We start from the raw sequence: 25,723 nt of genomic DNA, 5'->3' as shown, positions 1-25,723 counted from the left end.
CGTTCCCTTAGTCAACGAATGGTTGCGTGCAACGTCATCGATTGTGTCATCGACTGACAGATTGCTATAACATTATGATGTTGTTAGCTGATATGTTAAAAACCTATCCAGGCGTTGTAAGATGTGGCAGGCGTAAGGAACACCTGGGCAGAGGAACGTTCCGACATATACGAGGGTTAGGTAGTTACCGGTATCTCAAGCGGTCAGTGCCAGGGGTTTATTCATTAGTCGGATACCGTTTACTCCAAACGTAAAACCAATAGTTTTTATTGGACAAATTCAGTTAGGCCCCTCCCCGTTTCGTTCAAACCGGTTTTGCAACAGACAATCAACTAATGATACACCCATGGTCAAAGATGGTTTTTAACTCTGTGGCTAGGTTTCCCTTAGTCTGGCTATAACACCTAACTCTCGAAGTCCTCCTGACTTCACAGTTAGCCTGGACGAGGTTAACTGGCCTATTAGACTATATTTGTGGAGCCTGGTTGGTTGCTAAGATCTTTCCCTTGCAGTTTCGCGATAAGTTGCAATCTCAAGCATCTCACATGGAACACCAGCCTGTCAATTCTGTTACCAGTCTGTGAACACTTTTCACATCTTGTCAGATGATCACATGAACTTTAGTCACTCTCCAAATTGCAATACATCCTCCGCAGCCAACCATCTTGCTTTTACATTGAGCAAAATACTTGTGGCTTAATTTGTGGATTAATTTATTTTCAATAGTTGTACCCCTAATAGTTAAAAATAATAATACGTGCAATAAATAGGCTTGGTCTTTAAACCAGTATTATAATGTTTTTGTAACGACTTTCACATAAAATGCAACACGTATTTTAAAATGATTAATTGACTTTGTAACACCTGTTATATACACCCCATAATAATCATTGATCAGGGTTTTCACTGCAACCCGTGAACCCCGCCAGACGGCGCATGGAGAGGTACGAGACCTGTAGAACCACCTGCAGCTCATTCATTTACGGCCAGTGAGGAGAGAGCGACTGCGCTGTGAAAGACTGCGGGTGGATCAACTGAACCAACAAAGCCCAGTGGAGAATCACAGCAACGCAGCCCCGCTGAAAACCCAGCACCCCATTTTACTGTAGAATGGCATCAAGAAGAATGGAGACCAAACCAGTGATAACCTGCCTCAAAACGCTCCTCGTCGTCTATTCCTTCGTGTTTTGGGTAAGCAGACATGACAAAGCGATAGTTTATTGTCGTCCTAAATGTCATATGTAGGTAATAATCTAGTTTGTGACCTTAATGATTGAATAGTTTACGTTGAAAAAAACGGATGTTGTGCCGTGCGCACAGGCTGATGCCTTGGAACAAGTGCATGTTTATTAGTGGGCGCGCTGCGTGGACCGTTATCTTTATTATAGGCTAGCATTATTATAACGTTTGAAGAGTTTTTTCTTCTTCTATAGGCTAGGAAATATATTTGTATTAAGTAGGCTATAAATATTGAAACAAATGTTGATTATGTGAAATGTCGTTAATATTTTTTCGCTAATGCTGACGAAGCCATCATTTATTTTTATTTTTTTAAACATTTTTTCCCCCTGTGATTTTGTAACTTTCGCATGCTGTTGTAAGAATGTTAAGAATAGTCCAACAGGTAACCTAATCAACATCTGGTCACACTTTACTTGGATAGTCCGGATTTTCTAGATGCTCATACTATCTGTTGATAAGCAACTGCTTCATAAGGTTACGGTTATTTTTATTTTTTATTTAACTAGGCAAGTGAGTTAAGAACAAATTCTTATTTTCAATGACGGCCTAGGAACAGTTAAGCACATTTTTTGTCCATTAAAATAGCATCAAATTGATCTTAAATCAATTGTAGACATTGTTAATGTTGTAAATGATTATTGTAGCTGGAAACGGCTGATTTTTAATGGAATATCTAGCCCATTATCAGCAACCATCACTCCTATGTTCCAATGGCACGTTGTGTTAGCTAATCCAAGTTTATCATTTTAAAAGGCTAATTGATCATTAGTAAACCCTTTTGCAATTGTGTTAGCACAGCTGAAAATTGTTGTGCTGATTGAAGAAGCAATAAAACTGTCCTTCTTTAGACTAGTTGAGTATCTAGAGCATCAGCATTTGTGGGTTTGATTACAGGCTCAAAATGGCCAGAAACAAATAACTTTCTTCTGAAACTCGTCAGTCTATTCTTGTTCTGAGAAAGGAATGCTATTCCATGCGAGAAATTGCCAAGAAACTGAAGATCTCGTACAATGCTGTGTACAACCTGTCATTTCCTCAATTAAGATTTCTGCAGGGACTGAAGATTGACCTAGTTGTCGTTAGGATTGTGTTGTAAATGTACACCGTCACCATTGGCCAGACTTATTTTTATGGGTTGGTTTTCAACTTGTACACTCTTTGAAAAAAAAGGTGCTATCTAGAACCAAAATGGGTTCTTCAGCTGTCCCCATAAGAGAACCCTTGAAAGAACTCCTTTTGGTTCCAGGTAGAACCCTTTTGGGTTCCATGTAGAACTATTTCCACAGAGGGTTCTACATGAATCCAAAAAGGGTTCTCCTGGGGACAGCCGCAGAGCCCTTTCCAAGACTGTAAGATGGACTGATTTTCTGGATAACATTTCCATTTTACTGTTCTAATTAAGTTGGTAACCAGTTTATAATAGCAATAAGACACCTCTGGGGTTTGTGGTGTATGGCCAATATACCACGGCTAACGGCTGTATACAGAACAGCCCTTACCCGTGGTATAATGGCCATATAACACACCCCATTGTGCCTTAAACAACCAAACCAGACGCACCCACCTTGAACCATCCACCCAGCCAGCCACCCTGACCCATCCGCCCTGACCCATCCGCCTTGACCCCTCCGCCCTGACCCATCCACCCTGACCCACCCACCCACCTTGACCCGCCCTGACCCACCCGCCCTGACCCATCCACCCTGACCCACCCATCCTCCCTGACCCATCCGCCCTGATCCATCCGCCCTGACCCCTCCGCCCTGACCCCTCCACCCTGACCCACCCACCCACTATGACCCGCCCTGACCCATCCGCCCTGACCCATCCACCCTGACCCATCCACCCTGACCCACCCACCCACCTTGACTCACACTGACACACCCGCCCTGACCCACCCGCCCTGACCCATTCGCCCTGATCCACCCACCCTGACCCACCTGCCCTGACCCATTCGCCCTGACCCATTCGCCCTGATCCACCCACCCTGGCCCATCCACCCTGGCCCATCCACCCTGACCCATCCACCCTGGCCTATCCACCCTGGCCCACCCACCCTGACGCACCCACCCAGCCACGCTGACCCATCCACCCAGCCAGCCACCCACTGCAGCTATACTTGTATTAAAATAGACCCATTCCTTCTCCAACAAGCAGACTCCATTGATGTTGACCTGAGGGCCACTTAGACAAAGAAAGCCATATGGCCTGCTTAACTAAACATATTAGAGGCCGTTTTCCTCCCTAGCCAGACAGACAGATGTACGAGGATGGACTGCAGAGAGAGATAGATAAACAGAGACAGGAGGAGACAGGATGAGACAGAGTGCCTCTGCCCTGCTGTCTTACTTCTTTTGAGAGCTTACCAGGGGGAGGTTGTTTGAGAGCTTACCAGGGGGTGCTTGTTTGAGAGCTTGGCAGGGGGAGGTTGTTTGAGGCCAGCTCAGCTGTCATTCTGCTCTGGGTGCCTACTCTGTTTGTCTCCAACATCTATGCCAAGAGCTCCAACTCCAACAATGGCTACACTCTTAGAAAAAAAAGTGTTCCAAAGGCGTTTTGTGGCTGTCCCCACCTGAGAACAATTTTAGGTTCCATGTAGAACCCTCTGTGGAAAGGGTTCTACATGGAACCTAAAATTGTTCTACCTGGACCAAAAAGGGGTTCTTCAAAAGGTTATCCTATGGGGACAGCCAAATAACTTTTTTGGTTCTAGATAGCACATTTATTTCTAAGAGTGTACCTAGAGCCTGGCTATCAATCTGTTATTTACTGCTGTTGCCTGGACCAGTACCAGAAAGGTTCTTTGCATGATTACTGTGAGAGTATCTGACACATTTGGCATAATTACTCAGCACTTCTCACTCCGTTCGTCACATTGTAGTAAACCAAGGGCTTAGCATTGTGTAACGTATATGCCGAGAGTCAGCAAAATGGTGAAGAAGGTGATTTTAATAAAGAACCGAAGCAAATTAACAAACATGACACAATAGGACCAGTAATCGTAGCTTGAAGGTAGCTTGAAGACTGTCCGTATATATACTGAAACAAGCCTATAGATGCAGTACATTGATAGACAATCCCATAGCCTCTTGGTATTAGGCTTCTCTGTGTAGTAGAAATGGCAGCTTGTTCAGTAGGCCAAGAACAGACAGACGCCCTAAGACTTGGCCTAATTCATGCTGTGGAGGCATATTATTAATGCCCAGATGGGAATAAGAAGCATAATGTATTGTGTGTTTTGTGTTTCCTCTGTACCAGGCTTTTGTTGGGGCTTATTCCTCTGAGAATGTGATTGTGTGTCTTATTGTACAGCATTTGGCTGTGCTCAGCTAAAGTTATTTCTAAATAATCATAGAAATTGGCTAGGCTGCCAACTGAGCAAAGACATCAGATCAATATTAAATTTTAGCTCATATATCGTTGTCAACAAACGTGAATTAAACTTCAAATAAATGCTTAAAAAAACAAAAACAAATGTTGATTCTGTGTTAAAAATAGGGGTTGAAATGTCATCAAGAGAAGTTGAAATAACAAGGAGTTTAAACCTTTACCCATCTACTTCAGCCATCTAGAAGTATGGTTACCAGAGACAAACAGTTACACTCCACCAGCCCAGGACACATCTCCCAGGCAACCATATCAGTAGTCGCCTCCTTGTCCACTCTGTTAGCGCTGCTCATACAGATGTGGGATCTTCATTTGAGCCAGTTTGCTACAGCAGGAAAATAATCCTGCAGCAACAGGACATGTTCATTATTATGTGGATTATAATTAATGGAAATTCTTGTAGGGGTTAATACATTTTTCGTAAGGGAAAAGTGGAAATTACAAACTTCAGAAGCCTTTTTAAACCTGAAATTCACTACAAGAAAGGTGTCCTGCAACAGGTTGATCAAATGAATATCCTACATGTATCTGTTTCTCAGTATTCATTAAAAATCCCCCTCAACACTATCATCATCTCCACCGTCTGGTGGACTCCCTCCTCAGACCGACATTAGCCTAGCTAGCTCACCTCTGTCTGAAACCCATTACTGAAGGCCTCAAGAGGAAACAACCTCTGGTCTCCAGGCTGAAAGCTAGGCTGTAGAAGCTCCAGCTAAAGCTTACAATGTGTAAGGCTTAGCTGCGGCTGTGTTAACGAACGGGTAATGCATTTAAATCTGCCTGATAGGAGCTGCCTGGATCTGATCTGGATCTGGCCTGGCACCGCTTAGTTACATTGGTTGCTTGGCGACAGCATTTACACTGGTCCAAAGGTCACTTATTTTCTTCTCAGAAAGGGAAAACAACGTAAATGGGGCCATCTGCAGTTGCAACATTCATTTTTTAACTCATAAATTAATGATATGTACCCATTGATTCGTGAAGAATATAACTTATAAAAGCCTCATGAGGTTCGTTCAACTGTTGTACCCCATCATTACCCACAATATAACCTTGTTTTACTCCAATGTTTGTAAACATAGTAAATGTAAACAAACATTGTAAAGCCTCAAAACATGGTTAAAGTTATAATTTTGATATGAGTTATTTTGCATAAATAGCTCTGTCTATTAATTTGAGAGTGGTTACATTTCTCCAGCACCACCCCCAGCTTTTTACCGAAACAGTGGCGGGGAACACACTTTGTTATTGTTTCAACTGCGGATTGCCCCTTTAAAGGGTAAAACACAAGGAGAGTGAAGGTTACAGGGGAATTGAATGAATAAGACCTCACTTCCCTTGCAGATGAGATGATTAATAAAAGAGCCTAAGGACTACAGTAACACTACACAAGAGACTGAAGAAAGTAAGGGATTTAGAGTGATGGACTTCTGATCTCAGTGCGTATAGATCTCTCCGGGCAGCCGGGATACTGCCCATCACTGAGGCAGCTAGAAAATATCTCATTAAGAACTTCCCTTCAGACTTCCAACCGAGTGGGGTTCAAAGGTGAAATAGCCACAGAGGTCATCCAGTGCCGGCCATCCAACCAATTAGTCTGTGATTGAGGAATTCCAAGGTGGCTGAAAATTCCAGTAATTGTGTGGTGTGTTAGATTTAGAACCAATAGACGTTGAACCAACAGTGTCTCTGACTCTTAGTCAGGGCTTTACATGTTGCCGGTAATGAAACATGGCCTAAACTTAGCCTGCAGCCTGGGAGGAGGTGCTGAATGCTTTGGATTGACTTTGATCGCTCTCCATCATTTCCTATGTGTGAGTGAACATAGTAGAGTAAGCAGGCAGCTGTTAGCATCTCAGCTATGTTCAGCATGTGGTGATTGGATGCTCACCCAACAAACGCATTCTCAATGGCTGGGTCATTTGACTCTTTCACAGCACTACTGATTATCATTATGGGAAATGTACAGTAGTTTAACAGTTTGCTTGTCACAAATCAACACTCTGGATGAGCATTATATTGTAGACTAGTGATCACATGTATAGATTTAGCTGTAGACCTACTGACAATATGCACCGCGGTGTTGTTGTAGCATATGTCCTTCATTGTTGACGATTTAAAGCCATATATCCAAATCTGTATTGCTTTGAAAGCAGACCTTTAAACCTCTTGCACCTGGCCTTTAATCCTTTGTTTTGCCTCTTTCTCTTTTAAAACATGATATGTTCCTTGTAGTAGATACACTATGTTTGCATGAATTTAGATCCATTTCAGAGATTGGATTGTTTTTTGTCATACTCAACCAACTCCCAGAACTAGCCTCTAAGGCAACCTCAGAAGGCCGTAGCTAGTGTATGGCTGTGTCAGGTTAGGCAAGTGGCCGGCCAGGGGCAAGGCTAGCTATGGATGGGGGTTGCTTGATCCCCCAATAAGTTATGTGGCATTCATAGGGGATCTTGCTATTCCCTGGTCTAGTAGGAAGGCTATATCCGACAGGAAGACATTAAACATGAGTCATTGTTGACCCGTGGACCAATGACAGTGAGCCGCTGGATCAGGGGGAATATTAAGTGCACTGATGTCTGTTTGCCTGTCTGATGGCGTGAGAGTGTTACCGTGCTTCACGTCTTTAACATGCATGCAGTGCTCAGCTCACACATCACACACACTCAGCTCACACTTTCCTGCAAAGCCCTCAGGTGACTGTAATATGTCATATGTAATATACCGTATGACTAATAATAATTGCAACAAATGAATCAATAAAGACTATAAGATGAATCACTATGGTGCCCTTCAAAAGACGTTTAAACAAGACGATATCCTCCTCCAGATAGGCCGACTGTCTCTCCAACATTTTCACCCGGTCCCTGAAAGCAAGAACCTCAGAAATGTCCAGTATGCTGTTTGTAAACTGCTAATACACGTCTAGACATTTTACTTCGGTCCCTGAAAATGAGACCCTCCAAATGTCCAGTATGTTTGTAAACACATAGGCCTGCAGAACCCAGAATGTGCTTCTGAGGGCCTGTGTCAGCAAGGCCACTGTGGTATGGGCTACGACACCTCCACTGTGAATTGTGTGCCAATAAAATGTCTCAGGGCCAACCAATTGTTTGGGGGTCACACTGACAGCCACCTGACTCAGCAGGTGGAGGGGAACAGGCTCCTCACTGGCTGGCTTGTCACCTGTTGTGAAACATTTGTGTCGTGTTTGTGCTAGCTAGCGACTCACAAGGCCTAATGTCACGCTTGACTCCAAGTCAATAAAAACAGGCTTATTTCCAGACACCATACCTCCACTGGAGATAAGTAAACAATATGAAGTAAATGTTATCTATCCCATACCAGGAAGTCTCACAGGGCACAGGCAGAGGAGAAAATGGATGCTGCTAACCCCTCAGTGGGACTGGAGAGCCAGGCAGTGCAAAACCCAAACAATGCTGCTGCCTGTTATTACACCTATCTAATAACAACACTGCTGCCTGCCAGGCTGCCTGTTATTACACATATCTAATAACAACACTGCTGCCTGCCAGGCTGCCTGTTATTACACATATCCAATAACAACACTGCTGCCTGCCAGGCTGCCTGTTATTACACCTATCTAATAACAACAATACTGCCTGCCAGGCTGCCTGTTATTACAAATTTCCAATAAAAACAATACTGCCTGCCAGGCTGCCTGTTATTAAACATATCCAATAACAACACTGCTGCCTGCCAGGCTGCCTGTTATTACACCTATCTAATAACAACAATACTGCCTGCCAGGCTGCCTGTTATTACACATATCCAATAAAAACACTACTGCCTGCCAGGCTGCCTGTTATTACACCTATCTAATAACAACAATACTGCCTGCCAGGCTGCCTGTTATTACACCTATCTAATAACAACAATACTGCCTGCCAGGCTGCCTGTTATTACACATATCCAATAACAACACTACTGCCTGCCAGGCTGCCTGTCATTACACCTATCTAATAACAACAATACTGTCTGCCAGGCTGCCTGTTATTACACATATCCAATAACAACAATACTGCCTGCCAGGCTGCCTGTTTTTTTACACCTATCTAATAACAACAATACTGCCTGCCAGGCTGCCTGTTTTTTACACCTATCTAATAACAACAATACTGCCTGCCAGGCTGCCTGTTATTACACATATCCAATAAAAACAATACTGCCTGCCAGGCTGCCTGTTATTACACATATCCAATAAAAACAATACTGCCTGCCAGGCTGCCTGTTATTAAACATATCCAATAACAACACTGCTGCCTGCCAGGCTGCCTGTTATTACACCTATCTAATAACAACAATACTGCCTGCCAGGCTGCCTGTTATTACACATATCCAATAACAACACTGCTGCCTGCCAGGCTGCCTGTTATTACACATATCCAATAAAAACAATACTGCCTGCCAGGCTGCCTTTTATTACACATATCCAATAACAACACTGCTGCCTGCCAGGCTGCCTGTTATTACACATATCCAATAAAAACAATACTGCCTGCCAGGCTGCCTGTTATTACACATATTCAATAAAAACAATACTGCCTGCCAGGCTGCCTGTTATTACACAATTCCAATAAAAACAATACTGCCTGCCAGGCTGCCTGTTATTACACATATCCAATAAAAACAATACTGCCTGCCAGGCTGCCTGTTATTACACATATCCAATAAAAACAATACTGCCTGCCAGGCTGCCTGTTTTTTTTACACCTATCTTATAACAACAATACTGCCTGCCAGGCTGCCTGTTATTACACATATCCAATAACAACACTGCTGCCTGCCAGGCTTCCTGTTATTACACCTATCTAATAACAACAATACTGCCTGCCAGGCTGCCTGTTATTACACATATCTATTAACAACAATACTGCCTGCCAGGCTGCCTGTTATTACACATATCTAATAACAACATTACTGCCTGCCAGGCTGCCTGTTATTACACATATCCAATAACAACACTGCTGCCTGCCAGGCTGCCTGTTATTACACATATCCAATAAAAACAATACTGCCTGCCAGGCTGCCTGTTATTACACATATCCAATAAAAACAATACTGCCTGCCAGGCTGCCTGTTATTACACATATCTAATAACAACATTACTGCCTGCCAGGCTGCCTGTTATTACACATATCCAATAACAACACTGCTGCCTGCCAGGCTGCCTGTTATTACACATATCCAATAAAAACAATACTGCCTGCCAGGCTGCCTGTTATTACACATATCCAATAAAAACAATACTGCCTGCCAGGCTGCCTGTTTTTTTTACACCTATCTAATAACAACAATACTGCCTGCCAGGCTGCCTGTTATTACACATATCCAATAACAACACTGCGGCCTGTCAGGCTGCCTGTTTTTTACACCTATCTAATAACAACAATACTGCCTGCCAGGCTGCCTGTTTTTTACACCTATCCAATAACAACATGGTGCAGAAGAAAAGTATTGGGTGTGAAAACAGGAACAATGGCAGGTTATAGTGAGACCAACACAGCACAATAGTAACTCTCATGGCCACGCAGGCTGGCTGGCAGGCAGGCGGGCTGCTGAGACTGCCGTTGCCATGGAGATGAACTCCCCCGTTGGTTCTGTGTATTGCCTGGTTTAGTTTGGTGCCTTCACTGTAGAATGGACCCACAGCTTTGCTGAGAGAGCAAGGGAGCCTTGTTGAGCTTATAGTTTCATTCCCAAGCATCGTACTTTATTTGGCACCATGTTGAGCCTTTAATGAACTAATGATCAGTCCAACTCAGAAACCCTGCCAGCACCAGTGAATAATGTGAATCTCTCTATCCCCCTCGTTCTGCCATCTCCGTTTGTTGCTCTTTCACATTTTCTCTGCCTCTCTTTTTGTCTCTCTATCCCTCTCTCTTTGTCCCTGTTTCTCTCTCTCTCTTTGTCTCTCTCTCCCTCTCCTTCCCTCTCATTAATCAAAAGTGAACAGACATTTACATATAAACCATGGTTGAGAGGTACCCTTACCTTCAGTCTCTGCTAGCTGTTTCAGCTACTACTGTATACCTCAGAGTAGTCAACCCCAATGTGCAGTATAAATGCAATCATTTCCATCTTCCTTTTCCACTTCGGAAGCACAGTCAATCCCTCTGGGTTTGAAGAGTAGTGCAGAGAAGGAAGCCTATGGTGTGCTCAGCCAAGGATGCACAATATGGCTGTCACTTTAAGGACCATTTTAGGATGTCATTATCCACCTTGACGAGCACAACACTTCCCATCTTGTCTTCTTTGTCTGTGTTCGTTACCTCCAATGATGTATAGAATTCTGTCGTTGACCCCCATCAACATGCATTACAGAGTCATCTTGGAGTTCTATCATTGTTGTAGTACCAGTTGGTTACATTAGAAGCACAGATTCACTCTAGAAACACCAAAGTCCTCTGGAGTAGAATGTTTGTATTTCAGAGGTGAATATTATTGACCACTCACTACACAGACTAAGTGAATTTAATGGCCCGCATCAAAGCAATCATTGTAATCAAGCTAAATCAAACTTTCTGATCCATGCTGTCACAAATTAATTACTATAGTGTTTTTGTAGACACTACTGTAGTATTTACTATAGTGTTTTTGTAGACATTACTGTAGTATTTACTATAGTGGTTTTGTAGACACTACTGTAGTATTTACTATAGTGTTTTTGTAGACACTACTGTAGTATTTACTATAGTGTTTTTGTAGACATTACTGTAGTATTTACTATAGTGTTTTTGCAGACATTACTGTAGTATTTACTATAGTGTTTTTGCAGACACTACTGTAGTATTTACTACAGTGTTTTTGTAGACATTACTGTAGTATTTACTATAGTGTTTTTGTTTTATTATTTTTTATTATCCTGCTGGACAAATTCTAAAAGAGCAAATTTTCCATAACCTGTAGGTAGGTAGGACTGGAGTCTGAATGGATAGTTGAGAGCTTCAGTTCTTTTCTATAACACAATATATCGTCTATACTGTACTTGGCATGTAGGTTTCTCACTTATGGCTGGCACAAATTGGGTTATGGGGGAGGGGAATAGGCAGGTTATATGCAAATTAAAACGGTACTGTTACTATAGTTAAAAAACTGTTGTGTTTTTACGGACTGTTGTGTTTTTGCAGACATTGTGTTTTTTGGGGGATAATACTGTAGTATTAACTATAGTATTCTACAGTGTACTACACAATTCTATAGTAAGTACTACACATGATTGAGGGATACTACAGTGTGTAGTATAGTATTCTACAGTATACTACAGAAATCTATAGTAAGTATTTCTTCATGTGGGCTGTCAGTTATGCAACATAACGTTTCTTGAACACCACATTGGAGTTTCAATAAAACACAGTCAGGTGTCAAGATTTCTGTAACAGAATTCAGATTGGGGTTTCGTTTTCACTCTGATTCTAGTCCCCCTTCAACCCCCCATCCTAAAGTAAACAAATAAATAACAAACAAAAAACTATTTTATTTGAACAAGATTCAACGATAAGAGCCTGGCTTTGAGCGCCCATAGAACAACAGTACCTTTGATCATGTCTCTGCTAAGGGGAGAAGGAGGGGTGCGCTTCCCCTTTGAAATCTAAAGTGCTCTTTTCATTTCTACATCACTCTCCCTGCCAATTCTCCCGCTCTGCCATCCAGTGAGTGACTGTTCTGGGGACACACTGAGTCCCTGTATCTCCCACAGCCTCTTTTGTCTGTCTGGTTTGATTGTAGCCGTGTTGTTTTTAAAGGAAAAAAGCTGGATGAGGGTGTGAGCCAGATGAGCGGCTTGTTAAAAGGTGTCTGTTGTTGTTGGTGGTTTCCTCCAGGCATCAACGTGCTGTGTTTAATCTCTCAGGAAGTGGCTCAGTGTTGTTTAGCTGGCTCCTAGGGGAGGATGGAGTGTGACTGTAGTCCTGCTGTGAGTGGCTGGTATCCTATAGGGAACATAGGGGTGTGGCTCCCCCTGCTTCCTTGCTCCAGGAACATCAGGATCCAAAGAAACAGAGCAGAACCAAACAGAGAAGAGCAGAAAAGAACAGAACAAAGCAAAACAGAGCTGAACATAACAGAACAGAGCAGAACAGAAGAGAGCATAACAGAACAGAGCAGAACAGAACGGAGCAGAACAGAAGAGAGCATAACAGAACAGAGCAGAACAGAAGAGAGCATAACAGAACAGAGCAAAACAGAGCAGCAATTCCTGTTGATGCAACACCAAAGCAAACACAAGTGCCTTGCTTGGCTTTCAGATACAGAATAATAATGATCCAAGAGGGTCTCCTACCTAAATGCCTTGCATGTGTGTCTCTTCATCATGTTCCCCTTACTGTATTTCTACCGAAGCTAAAGCTCTATCTCAAAGGCTCTTCCTGCAGCTCACAGTGGCACAGCATAAAGGTGCGATGTCATCTCATGTTTGCATGAGCGTCAGTGCACCTGCCAGGGCAGATGGTCAGACCATTAGTCAGGCCTCGGCCCCAGCCCTCTCATTTATACATAGAGGCACCTCCAATCACAGTCCCTGCCCAGTGGTGGTGGATGACGTGTGTTTTCTCTTACACAATGTGAAGCGTCTAGTCTGAGCATCTGGAAAAGCTCTCTAAATCTAATCAATTATTCATTATTGTTTGGCGACAAATCTCTTTCTGTTAGTGTTTTTCTGTGGATTGTTCTTGGTATCACTGAGCCACTCTGTTGAGGAGAGTCAGGAGAGTGCTAGAAGAGAGCAATAAGTAAGACAATCAAAACATGTTGAACAGTTGTTGCTGTCGGCCCAATACCTCAGCTCCAGGACAGGATTCTGACACCTCTACGTATCACACTATGAGATGTGGAAGTGAAATCATACTAGAGTACATATCGTGCCACCTCAGTTCTTGGAAGTCTAGTCCTGTCTAGAAAAGTTTGGGGTGAGTTGTGGATCTTTTCAAGCTAGCTCAGCCAACTAGGCCGCTACATTACATTTCATCTACATCAAGTGTCTCTGGATATGAGCAATCCTGACATCAAAAAACATTTAGAGCTCAACCTTCAGTGGCAACTCTGCTTGGAACAAAGTCTGAGTAGTTGTCATGGTGCTCTTATTTCTAGTTACTTTCTTGTTCTGTATATTAACAGCCACAAATGGTTTGCTATCAACCAGATGTATTGGGACTGCATACGGGTGCTGGTAGGTTGCCAAGAAATATTACCTCGAACCCATCGTCAGTAAAAAACAGCATGTGGTTGTACCACTATCTTCACAAACCTCATTTTGTATTTCTGCGAGGCCGGCAGCTGCAGTGATAGATGGATGAGGAGAATGTCCGGAGGAAAAATTGTCATAGCTGACAAATTCCATTACCTCTGTCAGGCTGTGTGAAGACTCCAATCTGGTGTTGAACTGAAACTAGCTCCTGTGCACCATCCGCGACGGACTCTGATAAAAGTGTCTCACTTTAACAGACTGGGAACTTCAGTGTTTATAGGTAAAATGGCTGACTTACCTATTCCAACTCTGAAAGCCCTAGTTCACTCAAAATCAACATAGGCTACATACAGTACATCACATTGTAACTTCGTCATCTAGGATTGTGTATACATTTGTGTTTCAGATGTTGAATTTATTTTTACTGTGACCGAAACACGTGCAGTGTAACTGGCAATGAAGGGTTGAAACCCTATGACCATGTCTCATCACTGTGGTGTAACGTCACAGCTGAGATAATATACAGTACACATAAATACTTAAACACATAGCCCTGCTGAGTTAACTGGGACCAATATGGCCGCCGACTGCAACACACCCCACAGGGCCTCTGCTTCATGTTAGCCGGGGCTCTTTTTGTCAGTCCACACACACACACACACACACACACACACACACACACACACACACACACACACACACACACACCCTCTCCCCTTAATCCCTCCTGCCTAGGATGGTACCCCCTGCTGATGGAGCATGTAGGGGAGGGAAGCCCCTCGCTTGCTACAGCAGATGGCTCCATGAATGATTCATAGTGTCACGTTGAATAAGACATGAACACTTTAGAGGAGAGGGAACTGGGGACAGGGGAACGGTACATTACAGGGAAATGAACCTACCGCTGCTCCCAGACATTACTAGAGAAGGAACGGTGGATGGGCAACACTTCCGGCGTCGACAGAGATGGCCGCCTCGCTTCGCGTTCCTAGGAAACTATGCAGTATTTTGTTTTTTTATGTGTTATTTCTTACAATGCTACCCCAGAAAATCTTAGGTTTTATTACATAGAGTCGGGAGGAACTATTGGATATAAGAGCAACGTCAACTCACCAACATTACGATCAGGAATACGACTTTCCCGAAGCGAATCCTCTGTTTGGCCTACCACCCAGGACAATGGATCGGATCCCAGCCGGCGATCCAAAATAACAACACCGTAGAAGGGGCAGACGGAGCGGTCTTCTGGTCAGGCTCCGTAGTGTTCATAGTACGTACATAGTATGTACGTAGCGTGCACCGGGCACCGCTCCCGAGCATACTACTCGCCAATGTCCAGTCTCTTGACAACAAGGTAGACGAAATCCGAGCAAGTGTTGCCTTCCAGAGAGACATAAGAGACTGTAACGTTCTTTGTTTCACGGAAACATGTCTCACTCGAGACACGCTATCTGAGTCGGTACAGCCACCTGGTTTCTTCACGCATCGCGCCGAAAGAAACACGCATCTCTCTGGTAAGAAGAAGGGCGAGGGTGTAGGCCTTATGATTAACGAGACGCGGTCTGATCATAACAACATACAGGAACTTTTGTTCCTTTTGTTCACCTGACCTAGAATTCCTCACAATCAAATGCCGACCACATTATCTACCAAGAGAATTCTCTTCCATCATAATCACAGCCGTGTATATATCCCCCCCAAGCAGACACATCGCCGGCCCTGAAATAACTTCATTCGACTCTATGTAAACTGGAAACCACATATCCTGAGGCTGCATTTATTGTAGCTGGGGATTTTAACAAGCCTAATCTGAAAACAAGGCTCCCCAAATTCTCAGCATATCGATTGTGCTACCAGGGCTGGCAAAACCCTAGATCAATGTTATTCTAACTTCCGCGACGCATATAAGGCCCTCCCCTGCCCTCCCTTCGGAAAAGATGACCACGACTCCATTTGGTTGCTTCCAGCCTATAGACAGAAACTAAAACAGGAAGCACCCACACTCAGGTCTGTTCAACGCTGGTTGGACCAATCGGATTCCATGCTTCAAGATTGCTTCTATCACGTGGACTGGGATATGTTCTGCATAACGTCGAACAACAACATTGATGAATACGCTGTCTAAGTGTCATGCTACATGTCGGGCAGTGACTCACCTCTCGCACTCTTTAATCTCTCTCTCTCTTCTATCTCACACTAAATACTCTCTCTCTCTCTCTGACTCACTCCACCTGTGAGAGTGTTGCTGTTCCTTCTCGTGCTGTCTTGGGTAATCAGGCAGACAGACAGACAGGCAGGCAGGCAGGCAGGGAGGCAGGGAGGGAGACAGGGAGGGAGGGAGAATGGCAGACAGGGAGGGGGCATGGAGGGAGGCAGGCAGACAGTGAGGGGGGCAGGCAGGCTGCTCTGTATGTGTCAGCGGGCCTCTGACGCACGGCCAGCGCCAGACATGCTCAGAATCACAACATCATTTCCCAACGCATGGTGGCTACAGGGAGGTGACGCTTCCCAAATGGCTCCCTATATAGTGCACTACTTTTGACCAGAGCCCTATGGGAAGTGCACTATGTAGGGAATAGGGTGCCATTTGGGATGCATCCGCTGTGCCACTGCGCCACTGCTCGAGGTAGATGTTGCCCTTTACCAAAGATCTAGGATCAGATCTCTCTAACTCCAATCCTAAACTTAACCATCAGGGGAATTACAAAATATCTGACCCTGTATATCAGTGGTTAGGTAACATTTTTCCATGTGCTTCCTCTCTGCTGTGTTTATCTCAAATAAAGTCTTCCTCTGCTGCTGTTCTGTGTGGGTTAGACACATATTGGTTTGGGGCGGCAGGTAGCCTAGTGGTTAGAGTTTTGGACTAGTAACCGAAAGGTTGCAAGATCAAATCCCTGAGCTGACAAGGTAAATCTGCCGTTCTGCCCCTGAACAAGGCAGTTAACCCACTGTTCCTAGGCCGTCATTGTAAATAATAATTTGTTCTTAACTGACTTGCCTGGTTAAATAAAATATTGAATAGGCAGATGCACTGGTGGGCAAAGAGTCTTATGATACTGTGTTCACATCTCACACCAGCTGAGCCAACGCCTTCTGGCTTGTGTAAGGAAGGAGTGAGCTTCTACCAGAGGCTACAAGCTATAAGGTGAGATAAGATAAGCATATTTAGTTATGGTTGAGGGCAGGGGTGATAGTTTCTTCAGTGATGTCATTGCTATGCTAGTAAGGGACGACTAGCCGCCTTAACAATGAAGAAAACCTTGACCCAACCCTGCGAACTGCTAACTGGTTTTACAAAGAAAGGAACTTCAGTTATTGTCATTTTAGACGTAATCCTGATTCCTGATCTTCCCTACCACAAATATGTTAATTAACGACTAAAATATGCATATATTAATAATAATGGAGAGATATAGAGAGGAACTCCATGGAGAACCCAGTCCTTGAGTGGAACCCCTGCTTTGAACAAGGACCACAAATCCCCAAAGTGAATACATTAACCCACTTTTCACTCCACATTAATTTCATGATATGGAGGAGGAGATTCATCTGTAATGGTTTTTGTGTATGTGTATATGTGGGGCTCCCGAGTGGCGCAGCCATCTAAGGCCTGCAGCTCAGTGCTAGAGGTGTCACTACAGACCCTGGTTCAATTCCAGACTGTATCACCATGGGCTGTGATTGGGAGTCCCATAGGACAGTGCACAATTGGCCCAGCGTTGTCTGGGTTAGGGTTTGGCCGGGGTAGGCCGTCATTGTAAATAAGAATTTGTTCTTAAATGACTTGCCAAGTTAAATAAAGGTTAAAGAAAAATAATAATTTACCAGGTACATGTTGAGGTTAGATAGTACCAGTAGTAGCCTACCTTTCTAGACCCACAATCTCTCACTGTTCAGAACAGTTTGTATGATTTTTTTCCTCATCAAAGGGAATGGCATCTTCTCCTCTGGACAGGTGGACGTGCCACTGCTGTATTCCTTCAGCTGTTCTTGTCTAATGATGTTCTGTATTATGTCATTCTGTATTATGTTTCATGTTGTGTGTTGGACCCCAGGAAGAGTAGCTGCTGCTTTTGCAACAGCTAATGGGGATCCTAATAAAATACCAAATTCCAGTCTTTACCAATAACCACAGCACCATCTGCTGTTCAAGAACACACTACTAGAGGGCTCTACACAGAATAGGCTGGTGCACACAATTATTTATTTATACACTAGATGACTGATAGGGGGCGCTGTGTTGGCACTCCCTCACTGTTGTAAATCACATTTTTGAAGCACAGGAAATGCATGTATTAATGTGTACATTTGTTTTTGCCTCGTTTATTCTGTTACAGACACATTCATGCATACTATTATATTATGTGAGCTAAACATAAAATAACAATATAGTATAATTTGTTTTATTACTAATGTTACTGTCCCCACTTCAACAAAAAAAGACTTAAATACATGTTCTTGAAACATTTAACTGAAATACAGTAGCATCCCATTTATTCCTATGGAGGACTGGTCCTACTGGGGAGTGCCAATATGGCCGACAGGTGGCTTCAAAGCCTCTCAATGGCCAATACATAGAATTCACAATCCAGGGTTTATATACATCATTGGGTGCACATAATAAGCGCTAGTAGAAACACACAAATATAACAACAACATAAAAGAATGGGAAGAGGGTTTTGTATGATGCACTGACAAAATGCATCATAACCCAGGGTTAGAGCCAAGATGGAGGTGCGGATGCTTCAACACAGCATCCCCTATTAGTCATCTAGTGTTTATATCACAGAGAGAGCAAAGTGTTCAGTCTACAGCGACTAATGCATGCTGGTGTTGGGTGGGCTTTTGGAAGGCCTGCATTCACCCAGTCACTCTTTTCACGCCACTTCGATACAAAGTGATTTTCATAGTAGGTTAGGAGAGCATTTTCGCTAAACCTAACCCATTTCCTAACCTTAACCTCAGTCTCCTAACCCGCTACATTAATTATCCTAGCCTGTGGCGTAAGTTCTACTAACCTTCCATGAATAAAATAGTTTTTCCCCTTATGAATATGTAGTTTTTCCTGGTCATGACACACCAGTCATCATTCACGAGTAGGGCCAAAGATGGTGGAAAAATCAAGATATCCCATAAAGGCTGTTTGCCATTGAAACAAATGTTCACAGTTCCCATCTACTTAATGGAATTTGTATTTGTTTCATTGACCCATTGTTGACATTGTCCCAAAATGTTTTGCTTGTCGACACTCAAGTTTTCAAGATGTGTATCTTTCAAAATACAGAAATCATCGTACGGTATGATTTCTGTATTTTGAAAGTGAAATATCTTGAAAACTTGACAGCAGCTGGGTCTGGTCTACTTAGTAAGTTTTAGTTATTTTTAACCAGAAAAAAAGAGCCTATAAAATGTCTCGCTTTCTCTTCTGTCTCATGAGCCATGCAGTGAGGATTCAGTTTCTTTCATTGGGTGGCAGCAAAGAGCTATCTCCAGTGCCACTAACAGCATTATAGTAGATCGGCAGTGTATCATTTACAGTGTAATCAATGGTTTATTACACAGAGAAATTGACTGCTTTTATGGACGACTGCTTAAACAGACCACTGACATTTCATATCATATGAACGTGTCATTTAGCATGAAGCTGTGATGGTTGTGTTACAGTTGTGCCACCGATCATCTCTATGGGTCTGAAACCTCCAGTGATGCCCTTGATGACTTTTTAGTGACAGGCCTCTAATGCTCTTTCACCTTCTCTCGCCCCTCTCTCTCTCGCTCTCTCTTTCTCTCTGTCCAGATCACGGGGGCGATCCTCTTGGCTGTGGGACTATGGGGAAAGTTTATGCTGGGTGCATACATATCTATCATCGCTGACAGCTCCACCAACGCTCCTTATGTTCTCATCGGCACCGGAACATGCATCATCGTGTTCGGACTGTTTGGATGCTTCGCTACCTGCCGCGGGAGCCCATGGATGCTCAAGCTGGTGAGAGCTAGGAGAAGTTGGTGAGAGCTAGGAGAAGTTGGTGAGAGCTAGGAGAAGTTGGTGAGGGCTAGGAGAAGTTGGTGAGCGCTAGGAGAAGTTAGTGAGAGCTAGGAGAAGTTGATGAGAGCTAGGAGAAGTTGATGAGAGCTAGGAGAAGTTGATGAGAGCTAGGAGAAGTTGATGAGAGCTAGGAGAAGTTGATGAGAGCTAGGAGAAGTTGGTGAGCGCTAGGAGAAGCTGGTGAGAGCTAGGAGAAGCTGGTGAGAGCTAGGAGAAGCTGGTGAGAGCTAGGAGAAGTTGTCATCCGAGTAACTCAAATTTGTCTAGAAACAGAATTCAACATCTGTTCCACATTGGTTCAAAGTAATATCATTGAAATGACGTGGAAACAACGTTAATTCAACCAGTGTGTGCCCAGTGGGTTTGTTTATGTCTTTGTTTCATTTTTGATTTCTTTCCTTCTAAAAATGTCTTCCTTTCCTATTGTCATTCAACGTTCCTTGCAGTGTTTCGAGAATCTTATCGTGAGCAAAGGGTGAGAAAGTCTGCAAAATATACACAGTAACTCAGTGTCTGTTTTGTGGCGCCCTGTGTGCCCTCTCTCTGCAGTATGCCATGTTCCTGTCCCTGATCTTCCTGGCAGAGCTTGTGGCTGGCATCTCCGGCTTTGTCTTTCGTCATGAGGTAGGTGGCCCTGCCATACCTGCCTCTGGCACTCACCCACAGGATCATGAGTACCCACCCACTGGGCACAGATGTCGATTCAACTTCTATTCCACGTTAGTTCAACGTAATTTTGTTGAACTGACGTGGAAACAATGTTGATTCAACCAGTGTGTGCCCACTGGGAAGAATTCATCAGTCAGAGTGTCCATCTGTTCACAACAGGAGAAGCTATGAACACAACAAGAACTTTGTGTTTGTGTTCCCAGATAAAGGGAACCTTCCAGAGGACCTTCAGTGAGGCAGTGAAGAACTACAATTCCCAGGACGAGAGGAGCCTGGCTGTGGACAATGTGCAGCGCAGTGTGAGTGACGGTCATCTTGACAGCCAAATTAGGGTTGTGATTAAAAATGGACTGTGATAAATCGCTCTCTCTCCAACCCCCTCACTCTCTATCTCTCTTGCTCTCTCTCTCCCCCCCTCTCTCCATCCCTCTCTCGCTCTCTCTCCCTCTCCATCCCCCCTCTATCCCTCCAGTTGAAATGCTGTGGTGTGTTGAACTACACCAGCTGGTTGTCCAGTATCTGGTTCCCTAACAACGGCATCCCACCCAGCTGCTGTGCCAGCATCTCTGACTGTAACGCTTCTGACCTGCACAATGTCACCATAGCCCCCAGCAAGGTCCACCAGCAGGTCAGACACACACACGGACAGACAGACACACACCGTACACACTGACAAACACACTCACTTGTCTTGTCTTCTACAGGGCTGTTATGAGCTGGTGACTGACTTCATTGAGACTAACATGGGGATCATTGCTGGAGTGACATTTGGAATAGCTGTCTCACAAGTAAGTAACAGTATGGGCCAGTTGTTCTTCCACTCTCCTTCTGTGTGTGTGTGTGTGTGTGTGTGAGCGTGCGCCCAGTGCAGGTTATTAATGATTACACACGGCTGGGGCGGTGTTCACCGCTGCTCCTTCAGACCCAATCAGCTAGTCTGCCACTCAGAGCCTGTTCCATCACACACACACCATTCAGGCGCGCCTCGGGAACTATTATGCAGACCAGAGTACAACAGCACACACACACTCTCTCTCTCCCCTACCTCCTTCCTTCTCCAGCTCCCTCTCTCTCCATTCCTCTTCTCTCTCCATTTCTCCTCTCTCTCCTCATTTCTCCTCTCCCTCCTTCGCTCTCTCCTCTCTCTCTCCTCTCTCTCTCTACTCTGCGCGAGTGTGGTCGTTACCTCCTGCTCGGCTGACATGCTCGATTAGCCCCACAGCGCCGCTCGTCGTCACAGCGACCCCCTCCATTACCCTTAATGGGCCTGGAGGAGGTAGGTAGAGAGAGTGAGTGTGTGTGTGTCTCCGTGGACGCTGTGACCTGCGACGGCCTGCTCTTCTGCAGTCCCGAGCCCATTAATTGCACCGTAAACGTTATGGAGGGAAGCGGCGAGGGGAGAAGGAGGGGTGGCAGAGAGAGATCAATGACACCTCTTATAGGAGCAGCCACCCCTTTAATTCATCTTGTCCCTATCCCTCCTCTCTTCCTTCCCTGATCCCTCCTCTCTTCCTTCCCTGATCCCTCCTCTCCTCCTTCCCTGATACCTCCTTGGCCCTCCATCCCCTGGCAATGAGGATGGAGGGAAGAGGGAGAGGGTGGAGAGAAGAGGGAGAGGGTGGAGGGAAGAGGGGGAGGGTGGAGGGAAGAGGGGGAAGGGTGAAGGAAAGAGGGGGAGGATGGAGGGAAGACTGAGGACCTTTAAGAGAGATTATTTATTGTGTGCTGTTGGAACTGACTCATTTTCATCACCACCCCCACTCTCTCCTCTCTTGCTCTCTCCCACTCTCTCTCTCCCCCATTATATCTCTCTCTCTCTTTCTCCCACTCTCTCTTTTTCACTCTCTCTCTCTTTCTCTCCAGTCAATTGGTATGCTGTTGGCATGCTGTCTGTCGCGGCTTATCACTGCCAACCAATATGAGATGGTGTAGCAGTGAGGTGCAGGTGAGTCTGACACACACACAAATACTTCATTTGAATCCACCAATAAAATTTACAAAAAAAGGATCCAAACATGTCAAAGGTCCCTGTGTGCAGGGCACAGAAAGCACATCCTTCTCCAAACAGCTAGGCTGCCCATGACAGCTGAAACAGAGCAGTACCTAGCCAATTGCTTTGCCCTGGTTTTTGTCAGGCCCGCAATCTGGAGGCCACGCACTGCAAGCCTGTGTACGTGGCCGAGACTGCCAAATATCAGCCCCGCCAGCTTGCACCTCCACCCCACCAGCTTGCACCTCCACCCCAGGCTGTCCCAGCATGCCACGAGGGGCTGGTATTTAAGCAGCTTCTCAGCAAAGGCCTGCTCCATGTAGCCGTCCAATGAGCAGCCCACTTCCAAAACGAACACCTCCCCCTGGCCTCCCCCCACAACAACAGCATCTGGCACACAGGAAACAGGAATGTTTATGCATGCGTGCTGTTGGTGAGACCACTTGTCCCACCCTGCTGGCTATCAGGTCAACAAGGCGGTCATGCCTAGCAATGTATAAATCCTTGTATGATCAGCAGCCATTCACAACATGGGCAATGGACTCCATTTCATTTGACTCATGTAGAATACAAAATGGGTCATTATCTGTGTGCTACACACACACACACACACACACACACACTTGTATAGTGCTATTTGTCTCTGTGACTAAGTGCAATGCATCCAGTGTAATAAGGGGTTGTGTCACAGACCTCCATGGCTGGAACCCCTACAGCCCCCTGCAAGTCGCAGTCAAACACACACACACACAAACGTGATCTCACTATGCAAGGTAGTTATCGCTAGCTCACACCTTCCCAGCAGGCCCCTCTAATTGGCCGTCCCCGACTGTGCTGCTGTGGATTATAAATAAAGCTGTTTGGCTCGCAATTAAACACTCTGATTTATACCGTGTTGGCAGGGCTGTGTGGTGTGATTATGCCTTAAAGAGTTAGAATCCCCCACTTCTCCCCATTGGTTGGCTGTTTTGTCACTTCAGAAGCCTCAGGGCTCTAAATAGACCTGAAGCCTGGCATGGGAGGCTCTGGGAGGGTTAACCGACAGACTGCGTTCCACAGGTGCAGAGAGAGAGAGTGGCATTTAGGCTTCTTACACACATCACAGTCCAAAGGCTCCGCTCATTACAGCAGACAAATGGCTATCCCTCTGGCTGTGTGGCGGCCCTGCAGAGACTTCTCAGGGAGATCTGTCTTCCAAAAGCTTCAGGTGACAAGTTCCAAAAGAGAGGATCCCCTCGTTGTCACTGATTATGGGTGGTGTGGATGGTGTTTTCAGGGAATGTAGTCACACATGCGCAGACACACACGTACACACACAATCATGTTGAGTCTCTCTGTGATTGTCGGCACCTTTGTTATTTGTTTCCTTCCAGGGAGACCAGGAGGAGAGAGTACACGTCACCTTGGAAACTGGGGAGGAACACACCCAAACACTCCATTCTTACTTTTCCACTCCTTATCTTTCTTACTTTATCGCTCTCTTTTTCTCTCTTTCAACACATTCCTTAACATGCCATCATGCCATGACTAAAAATGTTACCTTTCAAGACCTTAATTCTTCTAAAATTAATGGTTGTCGATTAGCACCTGCCTCAGCCATATGCTCTGATCCAGGCATGCCATGCCTAATTCAAACAACATAGCTGCAACATAGCTCCTCGTTCCACTGCTATCTTCCCCAGTCTAAATTTCCTGGAAATACTTTGAGAGATGCCATCAGAATTTCCAATATGAGGTCTTCGAAAGAAACTTGAGCCCACTCAGAAGGGACTGAGTTTCTCTGACTGACACACACGCACACACACAGCGTCTGCTTTTTGCTGCTACATGGACTACAGTACACCTACATTCTGCTTCTAATGACTATCACTCTAAATGACCTTGTGCAAGTTGCTCTCTGGAGATGTGTATTTGTGATGCGTTTAGATCCTCTGTATTCAGTCCTGTACTTGGTGATCTCTGCCACTCCCTCCCCTGTGCCTTCTGTCTGTCAGTCATAATCAGTCATAATGTTGTTTTGTTGTTGTAATATTTCATTTCATTTTAAAAGTCTTAACTAGTCATGTGTGTTTCTATAACAGTAGTCTGAGACACAGCCATTTTTTCTGGTTTAAACCCCAGTTTTGGTGTTCAAATGTTTTTACACATTCACCTTCTGCTTGAGATCCCACTCTGACTATCCTTGTCCATTCTCCAGCACATCCAGTTCTCTCTGTCTCTCTCCACCGCCACACCCCAGTACATTCGGTTCCAACACCCTCCTCCCTGACTGACGCATATCGCTGCACAAACTAGAGTTTCAGCACTGCTTTCTGATGATGAGAGAAGACTATTCTACTTTCTGTCTTTTGTTGTTGCCGTTTGCTTCTCACTATATGGGATTGGTAGACAGAGAGAGAGCCAACTGTGCACAGACTGGTTGAATCAACATTGTCATTTCAATGAAATGATGTGGAATAGACAATGAATTGATGTCTGTGTCCAGTGAGAGAAAGAGAGAGAGAGTCATTCTCAGTGGCAGGACGTGAGGTGTTCGAGCTCGATTCGGTCTGTCATTGCTCTGGCTTGTAACAATCAAATGAAATACCACTTTTTAAAGATTTGCCACTTTTGTGTATTACTTAAATGGAGAATCAGTTAAATGACAGCAACCTCTTAGGTGGTAATGACTGTAGGAATAATAAGCTTTAGCGAGGGCCTGGGGGTAGAATGGAGTGGGGCAGACCACCGAGGTCACTGACACTGTTACTGGTTTCATTCAACTGTCATGTGAGCACAGAAAGCTGGTTCCAAGATTCTATTTCTCTAATTACTAGGATTCTTTTAGGTTTTTGTTTTTGTTTTGGGGTTTTGACGCATTCTGAAGTTGCTCTGTGTTTTCGCGGGATCAGTATAAAACCAATGTACATGGTCAATTTATCTCTCAATCCAAAATTGGACAGACGAAATAAGACTTTGTATAAAAAAAGAAAACGTTTTAAAATGCATCACCAGCTAGCATGCCAACAAATGTATGTTGATATTGTGAACAATTGTGATCTTGAATATATTAATAAAATGGTCATTACATCGTTTCAGTTGTGAGCTTCTGTTGTGAGATATTTACTCTTTTGTTTCTAGAACCGAGTATTTTTTGTTGTTGATAATAACGTGGGTAGTTAATCATCATTAATTAATT

At 44.4% G+C, this 25,723-nt stretch overlaps 1 protein-coding gene across 1 annotated transcript; it reads left to right on the top strand.

Moving 5' to 3' along the window:
* The first annotated feature begins 941 nt into the window (after positions 1 to 941).
* On the top strand, positions 942 to 25,619 carry LOC110495503 (tetraspanin-7). The gene is made up of 8 exons (XM_021570797.2): positions 942 to 1,191; positions 19,638 to 19,826; positions 20,436 to 20,510; positions 20,759 to 20,854; positions 21,028 to 21,183; positions 21,260 to 21,343; positions 22,419 to 22,500; positions 23,919 to 25,619. Exons 1-7 carry the CDS (start codon positions 1,111 to 1,113, stop codon positions 22,485 to 22,487), a joined length of 750 nt encoding a protein of 249 aa, XP_021426472.1. The 5' UTR covers positions 942 to 1,110; the 3' UTR covers positions 22,488 to 22,500; positions 23,919 to 25,619.
* Positions 25,620 to 25,723: the final 104 nt, after the last annotated feature.

Source organism: Oncorhynchus mykiss, chromosome 7 (genome assembly GCF_013265735.2).
Source record: "Oncorhynchus mykiss isolate Arlee chromosome 7, USDA_OmykA_1.1, whole genome shotgun sequence".
In the NCBI taxonomy this organism is placed as follows: domain Eukaryota; kingdom Metazoa; phylum Chordata; class Actinopteri; order Salmoniformes; family Salmonidae; genus Oncorhynchus; species Oncorhynchus mykiss.
Note: the sequence above shows the minus strand (reverse complement) of the source record. Positions and strands in the feature narration are given on the sequence as shown.